At 43.2% G+C, this 23,434-nt stretch overlaps 2 protein-coding genes across 16 annotated transcripts; one reads left to right on the top strand and one right to left on the bottom strand.

The window, feature by feature from the left end:
• Positions 1 to 1,845: 1,845 nt before the first annotated feature.
• Positions 1,846 to 12,980, top strand: PLAT (plasminogen activator, tissue type). Of its 6 annotated transcripts, XM_085510551.1 has the most exons (15): positions 1,846 to 1,931; positions 3,471 to 3,572; positions 4,320 to 4,359; positions 4,769 to 4,900; positions 5,254 to 5,367; positions 6,260 to 6,434; positions 6,993 to 7,084; positions 7,323 to 7,497; positions 7,833 to 7,918; positions 8,287 to 8,482; positions 8,952 to 9,088; positions 9,181 to 9,321; positions 10,863 to 11,011; positions 11,700 to 11,884; positions 12,029 to 12,980. In XM_085510551.1, the coding sequence occupies exons 2-14, from the start codon at positions 3,492 to 3,494 to the stop codon at positions 11,856 to 11,858; spliced, it is 1,677 nt and encodes a 558-aa protein (XP_085366677.1). In that variant the 5' UTR covers positions 1,846 to 1,931; positions 3,471 to 3,491; the 3' UTR covers positions 11,859 to 11,884; positions 12,029 to 12,980. The 6 variants fall into 6 exon arrangements, 3 of the variants coding, with proteins under 3 accessions (XP_085366677.1, XP_085366678.1, XP_015738580.2); XR_014932382.1 differs by having other exon boundaries at positions 7,833 to 7,961; positions 11,700 to 12,927; XM_085510552.1 differs by having other exon boundaries at positions 1,846 to 1,930; positions 3,469 to 3,516; positions 11,700 to 12,927.
• Positions 1,986 to 22,930, bottom strand: AP3M2 (adaptor related protein complex 3 subunit mu 2). Of its 10 annotated transcripts, XR_014932384.1 has the most exons (13): positions 22,725 to 22,930; positions 22,535 to 22,632; positions 21,157 to 21,256; positions 20,758 to 20,794; positions 19,390 to 19,561; positions 18,930 to 19,067; positions 18,323 to 18,408; positions 17,500 to 17,633; positions 16,449 to 16,656; positions 15,625 to 15,769; positions 15,158 to 15,270; positions 11,683 to 11,796; positions 1,986 to 2,195 (listed from the first exon to the last, which is right to left on the bottom strand). XR_014932384.1 is itself a non-coding variant. In XM_085510555.1 (12 exons), the coding sequence occupies exons 1-11, from the start codon at positions 22,913 to 22,915 to the stop codon at positions 15,170 to 15,172; spliced, it is 1,410 nt and encodes a 469-aa protein (XP_085366681.1). In that variant the 5' UTR covers positions 22,916 to 22,930; the 3' UTR covers positions 1,986 to 2,195; positions 15,158 to 15,169. The 10 variants fall into 10 exon arrangements, 9 of the variants coding, with proteins under 9 accessions (XP_085366681.1, XP_085366683.1, XP_085366680.1 ...); XM_085510555.1 differs by lacking the exon at positions 11,683 to 11,796; XM_085510554.1 differs by lacking the exons at positions 1,986 to 2,195; positions 11,683 to 11,796 and adding an exon at positions 13,624 to 14,803.
• Positions 22,931 to 23,434: the final 504 nt, after the last annotated feature.

The raw sequence follows: 23,434 nt of genomic DNA, 5'->3' as shown, positions 1-23,434 counted from the left end.
TCACCAATACTTCCCAGTTAAATCATATCCCTCAACACAACATCCAGGCAACATAAAGCCAGAAAACACGTTTCTGAAGCCTTTTACACTTCCTGCATTTTGCACCTGGTGTGGAACTGAAAGAATCATAGAATCATAGAATTACCCAGGTTGGAAAAGACTTTGAAGATCATCAAGTCCAACCGTAGCCTAACCAGTACCCTATAACCATAGTACCCTATAACCATAGTACACTATAACCACAGTACCCTATAACCACAGTACCCTATAACCATAGTACTCTACAACCACAGTACCCTATAACCATAGTACCCTATAACCATAGTACACTATAACCACAGTACCCTATAACCACAGTACCCTATAACCATAGTACTCTACAACCACAGTACCCAGTAACCATAGTACCCCATAACCATAGTACTCTACAACCACAGTACCCAGTAACCATAGTATCCCATAACCATAGTACTCTATAACCATAGTACCCTATAACCATAGTACACTATAACCACAGTACTCTATTACCATAGTACCCTATAACCATAGTACCCTATAACCATAGTACTCTAACTCTAAAAACCCTACACTAAATCGTATCCCTGAGTACCACACCCAAACAGCTCTTAAACACAACCGGGGATGAAGCAGAGGCTTCAGGCAGCACCTGAGCAGCTGAACAGTACGTAGGGATCCTAACTTAGCAGCCTCTAAAAAAACCCTGTCCTGATGCAGGATCAGCTGGGAGGTAAAGCAGCGGACACTGCTGAATGGGGAAGGTGCTGTTACTGCTTGCTTTCCTAAAGCACAGTAAGAAGCACACAGAGCGCCCACACCACTCTCTAGAAAGCTACAGCTGACCTTAAGCTCAAAAAGCTGGGAAATAACAACTTCTGAAATCCTCACTGAAAGCCATTACTTCATTAGGAACTTTAGAACTCCAATAGCAAAAAAAAATCATCTTTAAAAGAGATAGAAATTAGCCCGTTTGTTCAGCAGAGCCCAACCAACCTTTCTCAACACAGTCCCATTTGTTCCTAAAGCAGATGTATGGCACTTATGTTCACACGTGCAGATGCATATGACAACCTTGACACAGGTTTCCATACAGAAAAGACTTAAACATTCAAGATAAAGTTTCCTCTTTGCCAACGTGCAAAATGACCCTCAGCATGTTTGCTGACAGAGGATTCTGTGCACTTACATCCTGAAAATGAGAGGTCCTAACATTTCTTCATTGATATTAATTAACTTGGGAGTTGATTCCAGCAACACTGAGGCACACTGTGACACAAGGTCTCTGTGCCCAAGATTCCGAGGGGATGTCACTGCAGTGCAGCACGCTGCTCCAGCTCAAAGCAGGGCTTTCTCAGCACTACAGCTAAGCCTGCAGACCTCTGGTCATGTTAGAAACCATACACCTGTGCATTCACTTGGAGCTACCTGCTCCATTCCTCCCTCACGTTTCTAGAAGCACAGTGAGACAAGACAGCTCTTCATAGGGGATACATACTATTCTCAGTCTCGCTGAAGCTTGAGGTGTCTAATGCAGAGAATATTGTTTTGAAGGCTGTATCCGCTCTCTGATTAGAATAAAGAATGGACAAAGCAAACTGGCTGCAAAATCCAGTATGTAAAACCCAGTGTGTAAAATCAACAAGTCAGCTCTCCTCTCGTCCCATGCAGAAACCCCACAGTTTGGACACATGCCACTCTGTACCAGACCATCCCAAGATCTCCGCTGCTGCTTTTTCTCTTGGAGGAGTGGGAAGCACACCCGACTGCCCTCTTCAAGCTCCACCCCCTTCAGTGCAGTTTTAAGTAGGACGGAGCTTTTCAGAGATTGTAAGAGAGATGTGGGAAGCATAAACACAGAGCGGTCTGGGAAGCAAATCAGCGGCAGAAAACAAAAGAGAAGAAAAACAAAAAAGGTATGTACTACTCTGCAGCCATTTCATAAAATGCATTTCCTGTTTGTGACATGATTGACATTACCATTAAATGCTTTTAATAAACCATGCTAAAGTCCCACAGCAGTTAACTAACTGAGCTGTTGCCTTTCAACTTTTGAAGACGTACAATGCTGGATGAGACATCTGGCTTCCAGGTGCTTCAAGCCTCAGCAAGCTCTTCCAGTATAAAGGCAAACAACCTCAGGCTCAAACAGCAGGGAGCTCTCCTGGTTCTTTAGGTTACTGGGGGGGAAACAGAAGAGGGAGCTGCTTTCAGTCATTGCCAATGACTTTTTGTTCCACCTTTTAAGCTACATTTTTGTTTTTATTTCTTAAGCTGTTATGCCATATCTGTAAGATAATACACTAAGAATGTGAGTATTACTCAGAAGGACTCTTATTAACAAATTATAGTAGAAATGTGTGATTTAAAGCATTACTGGCAATGATACTTCAGCAAAACCAGTACATCTGCAGCATTCTTTAGGTCAACTCAAGGTCTGTACTGCTTAGGAGTGCCTTACCAGCAAGCACACTGCTGGCAGCTTTCCACGTGGAGTTCTGTAAACATAGTATTTTTCACACAGCTATGTGGTTTCAGTTTGATAAGGCTTATCGCTCAGAATATTGCAGTCTACTGGCATACACTGTACCTTTCTCAAGACTGGAAAGCATCTGCTAATATGTGTTTAACAGTTTTCCACGTATAGTAGGACAACAACCACCAGTGGTTAGAAAGGCAAAGGAGAAGGGAAGAAGGGGCGTAGTGCTGTAACATAGACTAGCTGGAATGGGGAGAAAAAATGGACAAAGGATGCAGTAGAGCAAAAGACTACAGGCCACTTATACATATTAGACCATCTGCATTTTAATGATATAAGAAATGCCATTTTGGCCAGAAGGGAGAGAATATATATTGCTCAGTTTCATCGATAACATTTCCGTGTACCCAGGACTGACACTGTGTTGTGTAGATGTCACTTGATGGTCACAATGTGTTTTCTGTCCAGTGAGTAATCAAAACCAGACAGCACTTTGACAATATTACTTAGCCTCAGTGAAAGAGACCATCTGTTTGCCTCCTTTGTTAGGAAGCAAACTGGGTGAAGGGCACTGAGTACAAGACTGTAACACATCTACCTCCCTGCAGTCAGAGGCTACAGAATCCCAAATTCATGCTTCTGCCAAGAAACTTCCCACTGAAGGCCAATATATGTATGAATTTTGCAACAGTAAGGTGAAATCCAGTGGGAACACAGTATCCGAATGTCCTTCCTATACTTATTTGTAACCAGGTCGATGCAGGGACTTTTCCAGGTAAGAGATGTTCAAAGCAAATGAGATGAGTGGAGGCAAAGATCCAAATTCATAACTAAACTGAACCGCAGAGTAGAAAGTGGATTTTAATGTAAAAAGTATTCTCGTTATTTGAAACCTTAAACTTGAAGCTTTGAAACCATTCACTCTGTAGTGAAACATCCTTTTCAACAGTTTATTTTTTTTCTTTCATCTCCACAGATAACTTGAGGTCTGGAGGTGATGTGGAAAACACTTAGAATGAAAGGTGAGCTCCTAAGTCTCCTCCTGCTGGTGGGAGCAATCAAGACTATTCAGTGCCAGGTAAGAGGATAATATATCAAGTAATGCTCTTGCCATCCTCAGACACTTAACCTAGTTTTCAGCAGCCCTTCCTTACCACTGACTCTAGCCATATGTATCCAAGGAAAGATCTAGTGCTACTGCTAGAAAGCAGGGGAAGAAAAATAATTGGCTGCAGGATATGTATGTGTACCTTTCTGCTCCTTCCTCCCACCCCACTTTCAGTATTTAAGTACAATGGGCAACAAGTGAAAGTCTTGCACCAAAGGATCACACATCATTGCATACATGACCAGTCCATGCTGAGCTCTTACTATGACTAACCGTATTAACACATGCGCTGAAAAATGAAAGTTAATCAAAGTACTCACAGGGAAACTACAAGCAAAAGCTGCTGAGCAAAAGTAACTGCTTGTTCACATTTACATATTTGCAGATTATTTTCTTGGATCTCCTGCAAATAGCAGGAAGTTGACAAGCTTTAGTTAGGAGTTTGAGTGCTCCACCAGCACATAAATGCTTCACAAATGATGCAAGTATAGCACACCACCCAGTTCACATCACTCAAGTCACAAGCAGCAGCCCGATAATCTGAACTAATTACATTAGTTGCAGTTTTTCAGTACACATGCTGAAATACTTAACACACTTTTCACTGTTCCCTGATTTTCAAGACCTCAAGAAGAGGTGTGGCTTCTCAAAGGCACTTGTTCTCTCAGTTTTCTTCAGAGAGCAGGTACTGACAGAATTCACCTTCTCTACTTGCAGGGCTCACACATGCGTTACAAACGGGGAGCCAGATCTAGAGGTAAGCCAAGCAAACTACAGCTGCATGAGCCAGGGGCTTTGAAAACACAGGGGAGAGGAAGGGAGATGTCACTGAAGGAATAGAGCCTGAAAGTTGTTTTCCATGGCTGGGGGCAGATTCAGAAGACAAAACACTCAAGTATTAATACCATCCACACCTTAAAGAAAAACATTCTCCTCTCTCTCTGTTCTTCTGAGTAATAATGAGGATGGTCATTAGCAGAACAGAATATTCAGCAGCATAATAGTGACAGAGATGGGATAGCTTGAGTCTGGGAATAAGAAAGAATGGCCTGTTAGACTGGTTTGTCCCTTTGTGGGTACGTTTTACCTCAGCAAGAATAAGTTATTTTGCTCAGCAATGTGTTTTCCGTGAATCTCTAAAAAGGATTCCCTTTCTCCAATTACAGCCATTTGCACAGACAGTTCATCTGGACAAATATACCAGCACAGGGGGAGCTGGCTGAGACTCTCAGGGAGCAGAATAGAATATTGTAGGTGTGACAGTGGTCGGAGTTACTGCCACACTGTGCCCATCAGAGGTGAGTATGAAGAAAAAGAATGGAAAGGGTGGGAGATAACAGACTATCCATTTAATCATCCTAAAGAAAAACTCCATTGTCAGGGAAGGAGCGATCACAAAAAACTTGGCTTGAAATGAAAGCATCAGTATACACTGACTCAGGCAGTACTAAGGAGGAATGGGCAAGAGGCTGAGAAAAGCTTATGATACCATTAATGGAAAGAATGGAGCAAAGGAAGAGTCGAACATGATATACACATATTAGGGGAAAGCAGAACAGGCTGAAGGAGACCAGCAGGAGGAGGGGGGCATGTTGCCAGCTGCTTACTTCTGTGAATTCTAACTGTTTCCTGGCTTTTGTTTATTCCACAGCCTGCACTAGAAATAAATGCTACAATGGGGGCCAGTGTTCACAGGCGTATTACTCCCCACAGCTCTTCATCTGCCAGTGTCACCACGGTTTCTCTGGGAAGCAGTGTGAAATAGGCAAGTATGCTGCTCCAGTTATTGGGAACAACACTGCTGGTTTTAGCTGTGTGGTGCAGAAGGATTAGGTACTTAGAAACCACTGCTGTATGGGAGTCTCTCCACTAAGCTGCCTCTTTTTGTGGTAAAGCTAATGCTACAAACAAGTTTAGAAAAGGACACGTGGGTTTCTCTGTGTCTCATGAGGCCTCAGGTGGGAAACTGCATCCAGATCTGGGGCCCCCAGCACAATAACGATGTAGAAACATTGGAGTGAGTCTAGAGGAGGACCACAAAGATGAGTAGAGGGTTGGGGCACCTCTCCTAAAAACACAGGACAAGAGCATTGAGTTTGTTCAGCGTGGAGAAGAAAAGGCTCCATGGACACCTCATTGCAGCCCTCCAGTACTTTATAGGAGCTTCCAGTACTGTCAGGAGGGAGACAGACTTTTTATACTGACTAATAACAATAGGGCAAGGATGGTTTTAAACTAGAAGAGAGAAGGCTTAGATTAGATGTCAGGGGGATATTTTTCATTCAGAAAGTGGTGAGGTGCTGGAATACGTTGCCCAGAGAAGGTGTGGATGTCCTGTCCCTGGAGATGTTTAAGGCCAAGATGTATGGGGCCTGTGCAGCCTGATCAAATGCTTGATTTAGTGGCTGTCAACCATGCCCACATCAGGGGGGCTGGAACTAGATGGTCTTTAAGGTCCCTTCTAACTCAAGCTACTCCGTGGTTCTCTGTCCTCTTAATAAAATACTAAGTTTTGAAGACAAAGACATTCATGTATATGCAGAGCTTGCTTGGAAAGATATTGCCCTGACTTACAAGGCATCTGGAGCTAACTTTAAACAGAGCACAGTCAGAGAAAGCAGAATTTGTGATGCTGTTTTTTGTTCCCTTTTGCTCAGATACTGAAGCTAAGTGCTACAAAAATGCTGGAGTAACATACAGGGGTACATGGAGCATAACAGAGAGTGGGGCTGAATGCCTGAATTGGATCATCAGTGGCTTGATGGACCGTAAATACAGTGGCCAAAGAAAGGATGCTGCTGAGCTGGGGTTGGGCAATCACAACTATTGCAGGTGAGGGGCTCACAGCACACATTAGAGCTGTAAGAATCTGATTATTTCAAGAGCTTAGGGCAAAAAAGGCTATTTGTAAAAGCTTAGTACCAACCATAGAACACTGCGTACAGGTGCAAACATGTCCAAGAGCAGCAACTGATAGATTTCTATTTCTGAACCATCTAAGAGTGGATGTTTGACAGACTACAAAGATGCACGCCTCTCTCACTCCATAGCCTTTCCCTTGTGCCCACTGCTTCCTTCTTAGTGTTAAAAACTCCTGTTACAAGCCAGTTTCCTGTCACATTTGCCTGTAGCTCTAGACACTCCTTAAAACTCTACAATGCAGAGCTTCCTGCACGTGATCTAAACTGCACAAACAAGCTATCCACTCTTGCTACTGGCCATCTCATCCTCACCTCCATGCTTTTCTAACTAAAATAAGAATACAGATTACTTCTGCAGGTTCAGTTCACCCCTTCACTGCTAAGCACAATCAAGTTACCAAACTAGATGGCACACCTGAGACTAGTAATTATAGCTTTATAATGATGCATAATGTCATAACTCTTTCAGAAACCCAGATGAGGACTCCAGACCTTGGTGCTACATCTACAAAGGGGGAAAGTACACCTGGGAACACTGCAGTGTGCCCTCCTGTTCAAAAGGTACATGCAGGAGGACAGAGAATGGGCTTTAGATATATAGTGAGTCATAGCAGCTCTAAGAGTTATCTGTGTCTTTGTGAAAATCAACAGTTAACATATTCTTATGTTAAATCATGTTTAAGGTTTTAATATTTACTACAGAAGTATAGCTAGTATATAGAAGTCTTGACAGAAATCACAATTGGAGCAGCTGATGGTTCACATGCACCATGTAACATATGCAGTTTTCTTATTTAAGCTGGAAACATCAATTGCAAAACTGGAAGAGGCACAGATTACCGAGGTAGTCACAGCGTTACCAGTTCTGGAGCTACCTGTCTGAGGTGGAATTCTCTAATCATTGTCAGCAAGTTATATACTGCTTGGAGAAGAGATGCTTACCAGCTGGGCCTTGGCAGTCACAATTTCTGCAGGTATGTATTCAGTGGTACAGTGAACTTAAAAACAAACAGTAAGTTTCCTTGTGGTAATGTTGAGGCAGGGCTCTAGTTGTTTACATGAGTTACAAAACACAGTAAGGATGTTATGGCTGGGAATCAAACTCACTGCTAATGGTAATTTTCATTCCACTTGGTGTGCCTATACTTCTCTAACACCATAAATGAAAATTTAACATGCCCTCTGTGTCACTAAAAAGATCAAAAGGAGTACACTCAGAACCCCATCTGCTGTCCTTAAGTGTCTCCTTCTCGCTAAACTCTCTGCAGATCTGACAATACAAGTTTTTCTTCTCCTTCCTGTACTGCAGGAATCCTGACAACGACAGCAAGCCCTGGTGCCACGTACTAAAAGGAAAACAGCTCACATGGGAGTACTGCGATGTGCCTACTTGCTGTAAGGATCCCAGCACTCCTGATGCTGCTCTTTCTTCTGTACTGTATGTTGGAAGCCTCTTATAGCAAAATAAGTGATGGGGAAAACAAGCTCCTTAGGATAAAAAGGGATTCTGTAGCTCAGCTGTCACAGAAGTACCTTCTCTGCCCCCGAGGAGATGATCACAGAACGAGGAAATAGGAAAGACAGGGTTTCTTTAATGTGTTTTTCAAATCAATATAAGTTTCCTAGGAAACAGGAATGAGTCAGATACCGAGCAGTTCATGCAAGGCTGCCTCAGTATGCATTGATAGCCAGCAGGCTCTTAACCTTAACTTAATGCAAGAGTCCCTGAACAAAAAAGATATTTCTGTGTTTGTCACCTACAGCCACCTGTGGTCTACGGCAGCGCAGAACACGCCAGTACCGGATTAAACTTGGCTCCTATGCAGAAATTGAAGCTCACCCATGGCAAGCTGCCATCTTTGTGAAATATCGCCGAGCACCCGGAGAACATTTCCTCTGTGGAGGAATTCTGATCAGTTCCTGCTGGGTTTTGTCAGCTGCTCACTGCTTTGAGGAAGGGTGAGTTGAGGATTTGGTACTTTTTGGAAATCATGATTTAAAAAAAAAAAGTCTGGAAAATTGAAGCATCCAGTATTACTGGAAGAGGGAAAGACCTGAAAAAGGCATTTACTTCACTGGGTCATTCTACAGTAAAGAATTATAGTTAAATGTGACCAGTGTTACAGACAGGCAAACTAGCTGCATGGCATTGAGGTACCGTAGCAGAATATCAAATAGCTAAAGAACAAAGCTGTCGGCACAGAATGCAGAGCCATCTGAAACTTGCTAACAGCAAGGGACTTACAAAGGAGCTTTGCCATAGTGGCTCTGAGCAAAAACTAAAGCAAATAGGACATCTGAGATCAAACTGCCTGACTGATGAAGTAGTAAAACACTAAAATAAGAGAAGCTCCAGCAGCACATCTTCAAGGAAAGGCTCTACTCCAGTTAACTCTGGAAGAAAGTAAATATGCTTTCACTTTTAAAGTTTTAGTACTAATCAGCTGAAGATTGTGCTGGGCAGGACTTCTCGAGCAACTCCAGAGGAGAAGGAACAAAAGTTTCAGGTGAAGAACTACATTGTACATGAGAGATTTGACTCAGAGAATTACAACAATGATATTGGTAAGAATTTCTTTGACCTCACAGTTTGAGGGGTTGTGATTTGCTAAAACTTAATCAAATGGTAATTCTTGTTTTTGTTCCCCACTGTTCAGCTCTGCTGCAGTTGAACTCGGACACAGAAGACTGTGCTATTGAAACAGATACTGTTCGAGCAGCTTGCCTCCCAACACCAGACCTGCAGCTGCCTGACTGGACTGAATGTGAGATCTCTGGTTATGGTAGAAATGAAGAATGTAAGTAGAAGGTGCATTGTGGCCAAAGCCACAAAGAATTCAAGCCCTTAACAGTGTTCAATCTGTGGTTCCTGAGTTATATTAGCACTCCAAAATACGTGGAATATGCATGAAAACAAGTTTGGGGTTATTTCGTTCATCTGTAGCTGCCCACGTTAGCAGGGTTAGTTTTCCTTGAAACTCTCAAACAGTAGAAACACAAAAAATGGCATGATGAATAAGACAAAAATTGTCAGTCAAGGTCCTGCATTTCTGCTGTATTATTTATTGCATTTAATTATTAACTTAGATATTGTCATTCTCACAGAAATCCATTTCCACCAAGATTTAATATACCATGCAGTTGCGGGTGGTTGCATTAATCCAAAGCATACATTGACTGTACAGCAATTAGCAAAATCAAAAATTAAATTTAAAAAAAAAGGCTAAGGATGTAAAAATCCTGGATATATGTTAAAAGGACACCCAAATTAATCAGAATAGCTCAACTGGGCAGTACCTACAGAAGTCATGAAGTCCAACTGCCTGGCTGCTCCCAGGCAGACCAAAAGTTGAAGTACAGCATTTTGATTATGCCTCCAATACTTGCTGGCCCCTGACAGGCATGCAGTACCAACCCCCTCACCAGGAATGGCTTTGAAATAGAGCTACTTTAAAACCAGAGACAAGAAAAAGCCTGGAATAAAACCTGCCTGGAAGCACATATAGATTAACCTGTATTTCAAAAAAGAAGAAAAAGAAGCTCTAACCTTACTGGCATTTATTTTTATTATCTTTAAATGATAAATGCTGAGGCAGAGACCATGAAGCATCCATCCATCATAACAAGGACAAATCATGATATGAGCTATTAAGGCTTTTGGAACAGACTCGACAGACAATTATATCACAAAATGTTTTTAAAAAGCTAAAGCTGGTCCTTAAGGCTTCCTTTCCACAGGGAGCAGAGTTAACTCTTTCAGAGTAAAGGGACACTGCAATTATAATTTAAAACCAGACTGAAAAACAGTCCTGCCAATTTTCAGCTTTGTGCAGTTGCAGCTATGCAGAAGAACAAAACCAACATGCAAGGCAGCAATAAATCAATTCCATTCCAAGATAACATGAGTGTGCATTCCTATCTAGTTATTCAGTATTCTGCAAAACAAGACATCTGTTTTTAACTAACCCAAATCTAATACTAAAAGTCAGGATCCCTCTTCATACATGTAGTGCTTATTAGATGCATGTCATTTAGATTGATGCTATTCATACAAATACAACCCCCTAAGAAACATAGCAAATTGCACCCTCTAAAAATCTCTAATACTTAAGTTTGCTGAAGTAGCAAAACTGTCTTTCAACTGTATTTAAGTTGTTCTCACTAGCAAGGCAGAACCCCCATAATTAAAAAAAGAATCCTGGCAAAGAAATTAGTTTTGCCGCCCTCCTCTCCTGCCTCTAGTTAACATACTCTCTCCCAAACCACAGACACTGAACTGCAAAGTTAGATATATTAAAAAAAACATTCTTATATTCATTTATATTCACGTCCCTTTCAGTTTCTCCCTTTTATTCAGAGCACCTGAAGGAAGGCCACGTCAGACTGTTTCCAGCCAGTCGGTGCACCACACAGCATCTACACAACCGGACAGTTACAGACAACATGTTATGTGCAGGAGACACAAGGCACCTTGATGATGCTTGTAAGGTAAAGCCAGTTCTATTCCTCTTCCCTCATCCTCCTCCCCACCCCCCTCCATCTGTTCTTGATGATCTAAATTAACTAAACAGACATTTTCATTAAAATCATTTAAAGAAGTCCTGCATCTGACTACATGGACATTCTAGAGAACTTCTGTTTAACAGGACTCAACTGCTGGGTCTTCTTTCTTAATTCCCTCTCCACCTTTTCCTCATAGGTAGGAATGCAGACTACATTCTGTCAAGCAAACCAGAATACAGACTGAAAATTCTAAATACAGGAAATAACACAAAACTGAACAGGAAACCCCACGTCAGCAGCACGTCTATTATTTTCTATTCTGTCAGCAAACACACCTAAATAAAGATTAGTACTTTTTCAGTTTCACTTTACTCACAATAGTATAAAGCAGCTTGGAAAGCAGACATTTTAGTTGCATACTGTTTGGGTTCCCTTCTCTGATACAAGCACTAAATAGAGTTATGTCTGAAACACAGAAGGTGCTTATGTGAAGGTGCTGTTACTAAGAGCACAGGAAGCACAGTGACCCTGATTTATCAGTATCCTACAGAGGGCTTAAGGAGACACAAGAGAGGGCATCTAACATACCATTATGGCCACTGAATAGGGAAACAGTACAAAACATAAACACACACGAAAAATAGGTTCTTACTAACCTGACACTTTTCTGCAGGGTGACTCTGGAGGGCCTTTGGTCTGCATGAAGGATGACCGCATGCATCTAATAGGAATCATCAGCTGGGGAATAGGCTGCGGCCGCAAAGACACACCTGGTGTTTACACAAATGTGAACCGTTATCTTCACTGGATTCAGAACAACATGAAATCCTGAGCAAGAAAGGAACTTTCCACGATCCTGTGAGCATGCCCTTACAACTTGCTTTGAGGTGTTTTAAGGATATTGACAGGGCATTCTATCTGTCCAGATACTTCCAGTGTAAAAGGAAGACATACTACTGTGTGTGATACGGGCAGTTTCTCAGAGCACTTCTCCCACTGCAGGTTATCACAACCTAAGAGCTCTTTCCCCTTGAATCTCCAAGTTTTCTCCTTCCACCAAATCACACAGATAGAACTAAATTTTGGACTGCAAAATGTGAGGTATGTTGTTTTGGGAACAGGGGTGAACTTAAGGCAGACAAGACATTTCATTTCCTGGTACTTTCATCTCCCTCTTTAGATCACCAAGACTCAAGAGACACATGGACACGTGCTTTCTATAACGTGGCCCTATGGCATACCTAAACAATCCCCTCTGTGAAATATCTTCATTATTCAATTTATTCCCACAAACCCCTTCTTTACCCCTCCTCTTTGGAGCGATATTCTTTTCTAGCTTTTAAGCCACAATGTAAATATCTCCCTTTGAATGGGAGAGACGAGAAACTCACAAACTCCTATGAAAAACCACCATTTAAAAAAAAGAAGTGCACTGGAAATACACATACTTTCTTATCCAAAATACAACTGCCTGCAGCAAGGTGAATCAAAGGAGGATTGAGCTTGAGCCTTTGTTCTACATCAACTTTTTCTAGCTTGGGTTATCCCCATTTGTGTCTCACATAGCAAAAATAACACACTGTGCAATGTCCACTTCAAAAACCACACTGCTGTAACACTTGTGTGTGGGGGGTTGAATAAGTTTTTCAATGTAGTTTTCTTTACAGTTCTGAAAGGTGTGCTTTTCTGGTTTTGTGGTTGTTGAAGTACTACGCAGGCATTTTTAGTTATTCTGTACTTATCCGGCTTAACAGCAAAATTTCCACCACTCTAAGAACAACCAACAGGTCTCAACTTGTCCAGCAAGACAATAATCCACACTTACCCCCAGTGAATTTAGGACTGCACTCCTTGTAATACAGTATTAACAATGGATTTGTAAATAAAAACGCTAACTCTCATTTGGATGTATATTGAGAATAACTCCAGTTAGAATTAAGCTCCATTCTTCCAATGTTTTACTCCGGTTATTTAAGCTGGTTTCCAACTCCAGTAGAAATAAATGTTTAAGCATAGGCTGCTTACTTCCTCATCAACCTACCACTTGCTTTTTCATTTTGGAACAGATTTATTAACAGATCCTAAGCTTAAGCTATCTGAGCAAGAACAGAATGGCATGATGTTAGACACTTGGCTCGTGTTATGCTTTTCCTCCTTACAGGAGCCAAACATAAATAAATAATGGTTAAAAATCAAAATACAGCCTTACCTGCCACAGAATCAACACTCAATATTTGACTACTGAACATCTATGTATTACCATCAGTTACAAAAGCAAAAGGATAAGTCAAACTGTAGCCTCTTCAAGTGCTTGCTAGACATACATCTATTTAAAAGTAAAGACTACATCACACAAAGGCTGTATTTCTCCTTTAACAGAAAGCAGGATGAGTTTAACAATGATCACAAAACAGAATCTTGATAGTTAACACCAAGCAAACATTACCTGTACTGCAATTGCCATGCAATACATTGCAATGCAATGCTAAGTGGTGTCTATACACTTTCTAACAGCTAAGCTTCTTTAAGAGATGCTTTCTAAAGCTTCAACTGCATATCTTGTAAAGCCCACACAAACCACTCTGAAATGACACGGGTGACAAGTAAAAATCAATTTTATTTATGCTTTTGTCGAAGTTTATGTTTGCAATAAACATGCTTCCAATGAGATCACCTGCTGTGGCATTCATCAGTTGCACTTGAAAATGCAATTCCAAAAGCAAAATGCCACTCATCCACTGCTAGTTTCCATCACAGGAAAAACAGAGCACACATTATTCTTCATTTAGGGTCATGCTGTTCTGTTCACAAGCATGGACTACACATGCTGGATTGGACAACCATCTGATAAATACTGTAACCACATGTACAGCAGCCTATGAACCAGTTCTGCTACCAAGAAATTAACACATTGGCATCTAGTGGCCAAAGAGCACACTACAAACAAAACAAAACTGCATATGCCTCTCATTTGGTATTTAAGCTTTACAGAGCGATGCAGCACAGACTGGGATGGGCATACGTAGCAACAACTCTTGCAGAAGAGACAGTCTTAGTGAGAAATCAGGCTTGAATCCACCAATCATCACAGCAGCTAATTGAGACAGGAACTAGGTTGAAGTACAGTGCATTAAAATGGTACCAGGACATAATTATTTGAGATAATGACACCAGTGAGCAGGAAAACAGCAGTATCACCTTCATTTGTAATAGGCAGGCAGAAAGAAAAATAGGTTCCAACAAACTACAGGATAGTAGCCATCTTCACTTTGCTGCAGGTTCAGTTTAAAAGGCCTTCCATCAGAGTGCTACATCTGCACACTAATTCTCCTGCCTCTGTCCCGACTACCCAAAGAGACTAGGAAAAACATTACCTCTAAATACTGAGGACATAAGAGGAGCAACAGAACTATGCTCAGATATCACCACCCATTAGTTCCAAGGTAAGTGCTACAATCAGCTCTTCACAGGAGTCCACATTAAGATCTGGATGAGCCTTTAGTCTATCCCAAAATCTTTAAGACACTTAATGACTACGACATTTAGGAAAAGAGGTCCACTTTTCCACTTCTTCCCTCTGCAGTACCTCCCCCATTCCATCCTGGTTGAGACAATCTACCTCTCCACTTTTTTCAGCCTTTCCAAAGCACAATGGCCAGCCAGTCTCACTGCTGCCAAAAGCTATAGCTCTCCATCCTAACATCCAGTGATGGAGAAGGGCCAATGACAAACCATCACTCTGCAGCTGAACTCTGTGGAAACTGAATTTCACATCACCTACAAAGGGATAAAAAAACAGCCAAAATGTAAGGAACAGAAGTTGGAAAAACAATCCCTAGAATTTCCTTTTAGACAGAATGATGAAGGTGATACAAACTTAGATATTTTACTTGCTAGTCCCAAGGGACCCAAAGTCCTCTCCCATCTGACAGAGCTGCAAACACTTGAGGCTCAGCTAAGGATGAGATAGTTTCAGGTCAACCTTATTTTTTTCCCCCTCCCCAGCACTCCAAGCACTGGCTATCCTGCTCATGCTACCAAAGGAAAGGGAGCAACCCAAAATAGGCAGACCAGGGAGAAGCTGGGTCCAACAGCTAGGGACAGGAGAAACAAGAAAGTATTTTTCCTCACTATAGTGATCCTCTAGGTTCGGACTTGGAACTTGCCAGCTTTAGTCATGTATTTTATCCCCTTGAAGGGCTTGTACTTCTCCCCATACATGTCCAATCGATTCACTTTCAGTCCTAAAAACAAATAAAGACAGAATAAGATTGACTGTTGCCACAGATACAGCAGACAGACCTTCGGGATAAAGGAAAAGAAGATCAAACCAGAAAGACAATTATTAATTGTCAGAAGCATTCTTACACAGCCATACTCTGAAATTATTTACGGGACTATTAGAAGCGCTAGACAATGTAGATATACCATTTCACAGATCAGAGTGGAAAAACCCCAAAAATTCATTTAGCTGTTGCTTAAGCATACAATTCTTCATCAGAATGTATTTCGGAAGGCCTGCAGAGCTACACCAACTGTGCAGAGTGAGCACTGGCAGAGCAGAAAACATTCAGCTACTTTATCTGATGGTCACTTACCAGAAATAGCCAGCTGCTGAATTTTAAACTGCAGGTTAATAGTGGGGTTTTCATCTGGTTTTGACGTCCCAGCTTGCAGATTCATGCTACCCTTCAGGCTTGGCAGCTTCTGGGAGTTTATCTTCCCCACATCCCACGTGAGCAACTTCAAGTAACAGTAAACATAGTAGTAAGCGGAAATGCCACCACCCTCTAAACATCAACTAGGTTGATGTGACAACTTTATTGTTTCTCTATGAAAAAAGTCCTTTGTCTCAGTGCACATCCACTATTTGTGCCATGAGTTCTACTTCCTATAGGTAACAGTAACATAAGTAATGCAGAATCACCTCCCTTCCATGTGGCTGAAGCAGAGTTGCCTGATGCTCTACTATGGATAAACCTTACAGCTTGCAGAAAGAAAAAAAGAAAAATAGAATCCTGGTTTATGTGTTGGGGGGGAAATCAAAAAACCCACTAACCAACACAGACCCTCAGTGCTCACAAAGGATTAAGTGTTGGCAGTCAGTATGAAGCATGATAACCAGATAAGCAGAAATTTGTGAACCAGCCAGTAGACTAATGCCTCATCATACAACATCAATCCTTGACTTCCTGCACACACCAAGAAACCAGAACTACAATCCATTCTGGCACTCAGCTATCTACCACGTGGCTTAAGACACAAGAAACAGGAGTATATTAAGTTCACATCCCAAAAAAAAAGATACTGCCTTCATGGCAGCAACATTCAAAGAAACATTCTCTTAAACATGAGCAGTTCAATTTCATTTGCTGAAAGGATAAAATTAAACAAACAAAAAAAAAACCCTAATATCTCTCACCTTTGTAACCGGATCAAAGATGTGTGTACCCTGAGAGGGTGTGAGGCTCATATTCAAGACACCTTTTGGCATCTGGATGGTAACCATCACTCCCTCTATAGTCTTCCCCATGGTCTGCTTTGGTCCCACCGTGATTTCAAAGCGTCCCAGTGAGCTGCTATCACGGAAATTGATGTTGTGTTTAACATACACAGGAATTGCCACAAGACTAGAAGACAGAGAAAAACAGTCCTTGTTAATTTTTTGCCTTCATTTTTGGTTTTCACTGTTCCCAGTAAAAAAAATACAAGGACTGCAGGAAACATGATCTTCCTAAAAGGAGAAGAACATCCTATTCTTTTTAATCCGAAAGCAAATTCAGAATGCTGTCCTGAAGCCTTAATTACTTTTTTTTTTTTTAAACCAAACTTTCCATACCTTAGTTTTCTGCTTCCTCCAGGACAGGTAAGGACATCCAACATAGCGGAAGAAATGAGCAGTAGACAGCAGAGTCTTTTTACATGTCATAATCAAGCTAGTAAGCAGTCCCAGACAGTGCAACAGCACTTGAACTGCCTGCTTTCAATTTTTCTTTCCCCTGCTCCTTTTCACTAACTTAAGTTTGATAAAGTTTAACAAAATGCTTTAGCATCTGCAACCTCAACTGCTGTCAGCCTGCTTCCAGAACTCCTAGTTCTATGAAGAAAGACATCAGAAACAAAAAGGATTATCAGGCTATTTTGTTTTATCTGAAAGTTTGTTATAAATACAGGTAACTATCAGCATGTTCACTCAATTCTGCTTCACTCATCCACACTCCAGTTTGTTCACCTGCTACCAGCTTTTGAAAAAAATGCAGACTGACCAGAAATGAAAGACAAAAATCACTGCTCCAAACATGAGACGCCACATTTTAAAAAGCACAAGTTACCATGCACTCCTACTTCACGTGGCACAAGTAGCCACCAAATCTTTAAAGGCAGATTTATTTTTACTGTTCCCCCAGCCATTCCTTCTCTCCAGTCAGGAAGATCCAAATTCTGTAATTCACAGCACTAAATGCAATACTTACTTCTGAGCACTGACATGGTAAGACAGCAAGCGGAAATTTCCATCAGGTGGAATGAAAGAGAGGATCCTCTCTGACTCCCAGCGCTTAAAACGCACACATGGATGAAAACTGACATCATCCAATAATCGAGGGTTCTGAAATAAAAGAAAGGCTGATGAAGGCAGTACTACCTAGAGTAACTGCTTGAATTCTTTAAAATCTTCCGTGTGTGAAGGGCCTACCATTTGACAATGCCCCCATTTGAACATCTACACTGAGGCATGTTAAGCTACCTGAAACATCTGTGCACAGTGGTACTCAATATTCTTAGTCCTATCCAGACCGGGTATCAGGGGAAATCCATTTACTTTGAGGGTGGTCAAACACTGAAACTGGCTTCTTAGAAAGGCCACTTTCTAAGGGATCCCCTGTGCCTGCCAGCATCTGAGATGCGCTTGGATAACACCCTCAGGAACACACTTCAACTTTTGCTTAGCCCTTATGTGGTTGGGTTAAACTAAGCTATTCTATTCTATCTTAGAAAATTCAAGTCACATCAAATAATTACATTGATGCACATTGATAAAAAGATAGCTCATTAGGATATTTGCCTAAGCACCAAATCTCAGAAACGTAGCCAGAGAACACATGAGCAGCAGTTTTAATAAAGAACCTGAAAATAAAACCTTTAGGCTCAAAGTTGTTGAAGTTCATTCATTCTCTTCTTATTTGGTGTACATAGGTTCTGACATACTGGAAATCATCACTGTAAACCAGAGATCTTAGTGGCATGGCTGAGAAACTTTTCAGAATACTTAAGTAGAGATACACCCTTGAGCTTTACCATAAAGGAAAGGGTAAGATCTGGCATCCCAGTCAGCTTGACACAAGCATCAATTACTCCTTGGATTTCAGCAGTAATTGTAGAACCTACAACAACAAAAGCAAACACAGGAGGTTTTATGAACCTTACCAAAAGTCATCACAACGTGGAAAAATTATCAATGAGAAGAGAATTTAATATCTTTATGAAGTGCCACCACACATTATGTTGCCTGTTCAACATATTTCTCACTTCTAAACACTTCTAGAGAAGATGTATACAAACAAGAAACACTGATATCTGTAAAGGCCATCCAATGGGCAACAGCAGTAGCTCCCACTCTGGTAAGACTAAGACACATTAAAACTAAGGAGATAGTCCAGTGCAGAATTCCCAGTTGCCTTCTATTTTCCCCGTACAGAACTGTTTACAAGACCTCATGAACAGTCAGAGGAGAAGAACAAGCAAAAATTTTAACACTTCTCTAAAAGTTTTGACAGAATGGCACCTAGAACTTGGCAACATTTCCAAGTAAGAAGAGGAACAAAACTTCCCATGTTTACATGAAGGAGCACCTCTTTGGAAAACAAGAACTATTGCTGGTCTTAGCTAAAAGCCACTTCCATACCTGATTTGTCAATTATTGCATCTATCTCTTCAACCACATCAAAATATGCCTCATTGTTGGTGTATTTCACACCAGTACGTCTCCAAGGCACCACTGATAGCTGTCCAGTAGGGAGCTGATCACCCACATTAGTACTTCCTGGAAGAAGAAGTGGAAAAAGAAGAGTAATCACATCAACCACAGAAGACAGTGTTCCAGAACAAGTTCCTGGCCTCATCTAACTAGGCTGCAGTTAAATTTCCAAGAAACCTCTGTCTCTTTGTGGGAGAGCAATTATTCACTGTTCGTATTCTACAATTAGCATCCATAAGCACTAACACGAGACTCACAAAATACATCTGTGCTGTGGTTTAGAAGGGTATGGAACAACATATATTCTCTTCACCTATGTCCAGATTGACTTATGTAGGAGTACTGCCACACAGTCACACCCATTTGTCTGCTTTTTCTTTCCTTGTACCTGTGATGGTGTTGACCACTGTTCTCAGGATAGTTGGAGGCTTAATCAGTTCTTTGAGAATATTGGATTCTGTTGCCAATGGAAAGCCGTTGTCTAGCATCTCTTCCAGCACCTCATAAACCACCACAACATTGTCCTTGATCATTACCTCTGAACAGACGCCAAAGTAATCCTGTGCAAAAGAAATAACTACTTAATCTCTACAGGAGGATATTAGTGACCATTCAGTTTATTTTCTCCCACAAATAAATAAATCAAGCTTCTCCTTGCAGCAGGTGAAACAGCACTGACACTCCACATATTAACAGAAGCACATCATATTGAACACTCCAATAAACAAGCACAACTCTAAGCAGACTTCCTCCTTTGCCCCACAACGCTGGCAAATCACTGCACTGCTGTATGCATCTATTTCCTTTTTATATAGCGGGATTCACTCTAATAGCCAAGAGAGTTCTCAGTGGGCACTTGAAAGCAGCTTTAATGCAACTGGATAAGTAGCAAAATTAACTAAAAATAAACAATTTCCTGAAGTATATTTTGGCTTGAACATGAAACAAAACAGACTTCCATATCAATGTAAGTAACTCAGATTTTGACTGTAATTTTGCCTAGTTACTTCAATACTGATGGCCTTCAAAAACAAACAAACAAACCTAGAGAACAAGGTTAGGAATGTGACAACATTACCTGGAAATTCCAATTAAATTGTTTTTCCACTCAAGCCCCACCTAGTTAAAAAGCTGAGCACATGAGAATCAGCCTCAGGCAACCTAAAGATAACAGGTCACACCAAAAGAAAGTCAAATCCACACACACACACACAAATAACAACCAAACAAGCTGCCTGGATTCAAGCCCTGGGGATAAACAAAGAATCATGACTGTGAACTTGAATTTGATGAAACATAATTCAGGGTTTACTGTAGCATTTGGAAGAAGAGTTCACATGATACTCATCTGACCAAGCACTTTCCTGTATTTCAGCAGGATGCTGATCACAAGACAATTCAAACCCAGACTATACAGCCATGTTGCTGGCAGGCAGCAGATATGTTCTCCACTCTGCATCCAGTTAGGGGGAAGTTCTTTACTAGGAGAGTGGTTAGGCCCTGGAACAGGCTGCCCAGGGAGGTTGTGGATGCCCCGTCCTTGGAGGTTTTCTAGACCAGGTTGGACGGGGCCATGGTCAACCTGGTCTAGTAAATGTGTATGTTTGGTGGCCCTGCTAGGCAGGGGGTTGGAACTACATGATCCTTGAGGTCCCTTCCAGCCCGGGTCATTCTGTGATCCTGTGATCCACCATCTGACTCAGTCATGTCAGTAGAGAGGAAACACAGCTTCTCTGAGGCAGCTCCTATAACTCACCTCTTTAGGTAGCAAGGAACGCTTCCAAGACACATCCCTAGCAGCAAACATGCAGGCAGGCTGTCAGATTAAGGCACACAGAGACTTGTGAGACCAGCTCTGGTTGGGTCTCACAAGCACAGATAGAAGATACAAGATTGCAAAACAGAAATACAGGTCTTGATCGCTGAAAGGTCCTGCAAGCAAACATTTATCTTAAACCCATCACATAACTGAGAAGTTAATGCCTAGCTACTGCAAGCACTCAGCACACACACTCTAAATCCTCAATGGTGCAGGATGAGAGTTAAGAGAGAGCAAAATGAGAATTGTCGCTAATGTAGAAGATTTTTGCTCCTCCCTGTCACCGTTCTCCATCGCAATACTGTCACCTCAGGCCCCTCCTCTCCTGAGACACACCTGGAAGGTGTCGACGACACGGTGCAGAAACTCAATGACGAAGAGAGGCGGCACCTCGGTCTGGATGACGGCCACGAAGAAGATCTTGTGTCGGTACACGCTGAGGAGGAAATGATGCGGCGTGGAGATGACCGGCGGCACGTTCTCCGCCTCCGAGGCCCTCTCCTGCGCCTCGAAGAAGTAGTCACACACGGAGCGGCTGACGACGCTCTTCCAGTGCTTCTCTAGGAAGATGTCCCCCGAGGCGTTAATCAGGAACAGGCTGTGGATCATGACTGCGGCGGACGGGCCGGCGGCAGCGCCGTCACTCGGCAGCACGGCTCCCCTCGGGGCGGCTGTTCGCAGCCAGCGCTCTGACGGGGCGGCCAATCCGGCCCCACACAGCGCGGAGGCGCGCGGCTGATGACGCACAGACCGGCCCGCAACGCCGCGCTCCGATTGGAGGAGCGCCCCGCACAGCGCGCGCCGCCAGCAGGGGCAACACAGGAGGCCGTGGGTTCGAATCCCCCCTGTGGCGCAAGTGGTAGAAGTGCCGCTCTGCTACACAGGAGGCTCGAATCCCGGGGGTTGGACTCAATGATCTCTGAGGTCCCTTCCAACCCACACGAGACTATGATACTATGATATCCAGCCTAAAAGATGAACTTGTTCACTAGAGCAGAAAGAACTGACCTGCTTACCATCATTTACACTAAAGATTTGTTTTTAAGTGAGTTGTTAAACATCAAGTTTTGTTTTGCTTTTTAATGTCTAATTCAAAGCAGCGCAATGAATTACGCAGAGAGCAACAAAGAGGAATACAACATTTAATTCCAGCGCTCTAAATTGAAGCACGAGGCTCACGCTGTGTTATCAGAAATCATACAGGCATCACAGATAGAAAGCAGCAGCACACAGTTACGTTGAACAACAGAAAGCCTTTATACACTTACCATGTTCTCCGAGAAGCTCAAACCTTCGTGTTTTGAACTTAGAAATTCAGGTCTATAGTCATGAGATACTTGTTATCAATGTGAGCAGCTCAGGAGTCGGTACAAACCAGAACGTAAAGGACAGGGCAGAAGGTGCAGCAAGAACTGAGTTCTGTGATGCTGGTTAATTTCCTGACAGCCTGAAAACAACCCAGCAGAGGGGACCTGAGCCCTGAGGGGCAAAGATCAACGCTGGAGGGGAAAAGCTGTTGGCAAACCGCGTTATCTTCATAAAACAGTCCCTTTCTTCCGTAGTTTGCCTAATGCAAGAATTGTGACTATTTAACTGCGCTGTGGAAATAGAAACAACCCGCTGCAAACTGAAACAGAACGGACTGACTGCACCCTCCAGGCACACAGCAGCTCCCACTGGGACACCAGCACTGAACAAGTTCTGCTGCACTTACACTGTGGATTACGCTTTGATTTCACTCCGAACGTATTCTTCTGTACTGAAAAGCCTCGTCCCAGAAGATACACCGAAAATGTCCGAAAGTTACTGCAACTGTCAGAACGAGACGCCCGGTCACCGAACGAGGGGCAGGAGCGGCACAACACACCGCTTAATTCAGCCTACGGGGCAGATATTCGTCCTACCTTCTCACGATGGTCCGGCACCGACAGCCCCACGGCACCGACAGCCCCACGGTACAGACAGCCCCATCGCACCGACAGCCCCACGGCACCGACAGCCCCACGGTACCGACAGCCCCATCGCGCCGACAGCCCCACGGCACCGACAGCCCCACGGCACCGACAGCCCCACGGCACCGACAGCCCCTCGGCATCTACAGCCCCACGGCACCGACAGCCCCACGGCACTGACAGCCCCACGGCACCGACAGCCCCACGGCACCGACAGCCCCACGGCACTGACAGCCCCACGGCACCGACAGCCCCACGGCACCGACAGCCCCTCGGCATCTACAGCCCCACGGCGCCGACAGCCCCACGGCACTGACAGCCCCTCGGCACCGACAGCCCCACGGCCCCGCTACGCGCAGCTCTCCCGCCGCAGCGCCGCTTCCGAGCAGCCCATCCCGCATCCCATCCCATCCCGCAATCCATCCCATCCCATCCCACATCCCATCCCATCCCGCAATCCATCCCATCCCATCCCATCCCGCATCCCATCCCATCCCATCCCATCCCGCAATCCATCCCCCCCATCCCGCTCCGTGCCTCTCCCCGGGCCGCCCTCGCCCCGCCCCGCCTCCCGTTCCCGCAGCCCCTCCAGGCCGCGGCCGACGCTCCTGCCCGCTGCGCTGTTCCCGGGCGGCGCCCCCGCCCGCCGCGGGCTGTTCCGC

Source organism: Coturnix japonica, chromosome 10 (assembly GCF_054131305.1).
Source record: "Coturnix japonica strain WE chromosome 10, WE-NBRP24, whole genome shotgun sequence".
NCBI lineage: Eukaryota > Metazoa > Chordata > Aves > Galliformes > Phasianidae > Coturnix > Coturnix japonica.
The sequence above is the reverse complement of the archived record's forward strand: the minus strand, read 5'-3'. Positions and strand labels throughout refer to the sequence as shown.

Excerpts from the sequence above, each read along its gene's own strand:
- PLAT (XM_085510551.1), top strand. The coding sequence starts at position 3,492 with ATGTGGAAAACACTTAGAATGAAAGGTGAGCTCCTAAGTCTCCTCCTG. Across the intron at positions 4,901-5,253 it reads CCACACTGTGCCCATCAGAG|CCTGCACTAGAAATAAATGC; the intron begins GTGAGTATGAAG and ends TTTATTCCACAG. Across the intron at positions 8,483-8,951 it reads GCTCACTGCTTTGAGGAAGG|TTTTAGTACTAATCAGCTGA; the intron begins GTGAGTTGAGGA and ends TCACTTTTAAAG.
- AP3M2 (XM_085510555.1), bottom strand. The coding sequence starts at position 22,915 with ATGCCGAGGGGCTGTCGGTGCCGTGGGGCTGTCGGTGCCGTGGGGCTG. Across the intron at positions 17,634-18,322 it reads ATCTTACCCTTTCCTTTATG|AACCCTCGATTATTGGATGA; the intron begins GTAAAGCTCAAG and ends CTTTTATTTCAG. Across the intron at positions 15,271-15,624 it reads TCAGCAGCTGGCTATTTCTG|GACTGAAAGTGAATCGATTG; the intron begins GTAAGTGACCAT and ends ATTTGTTTTTAG.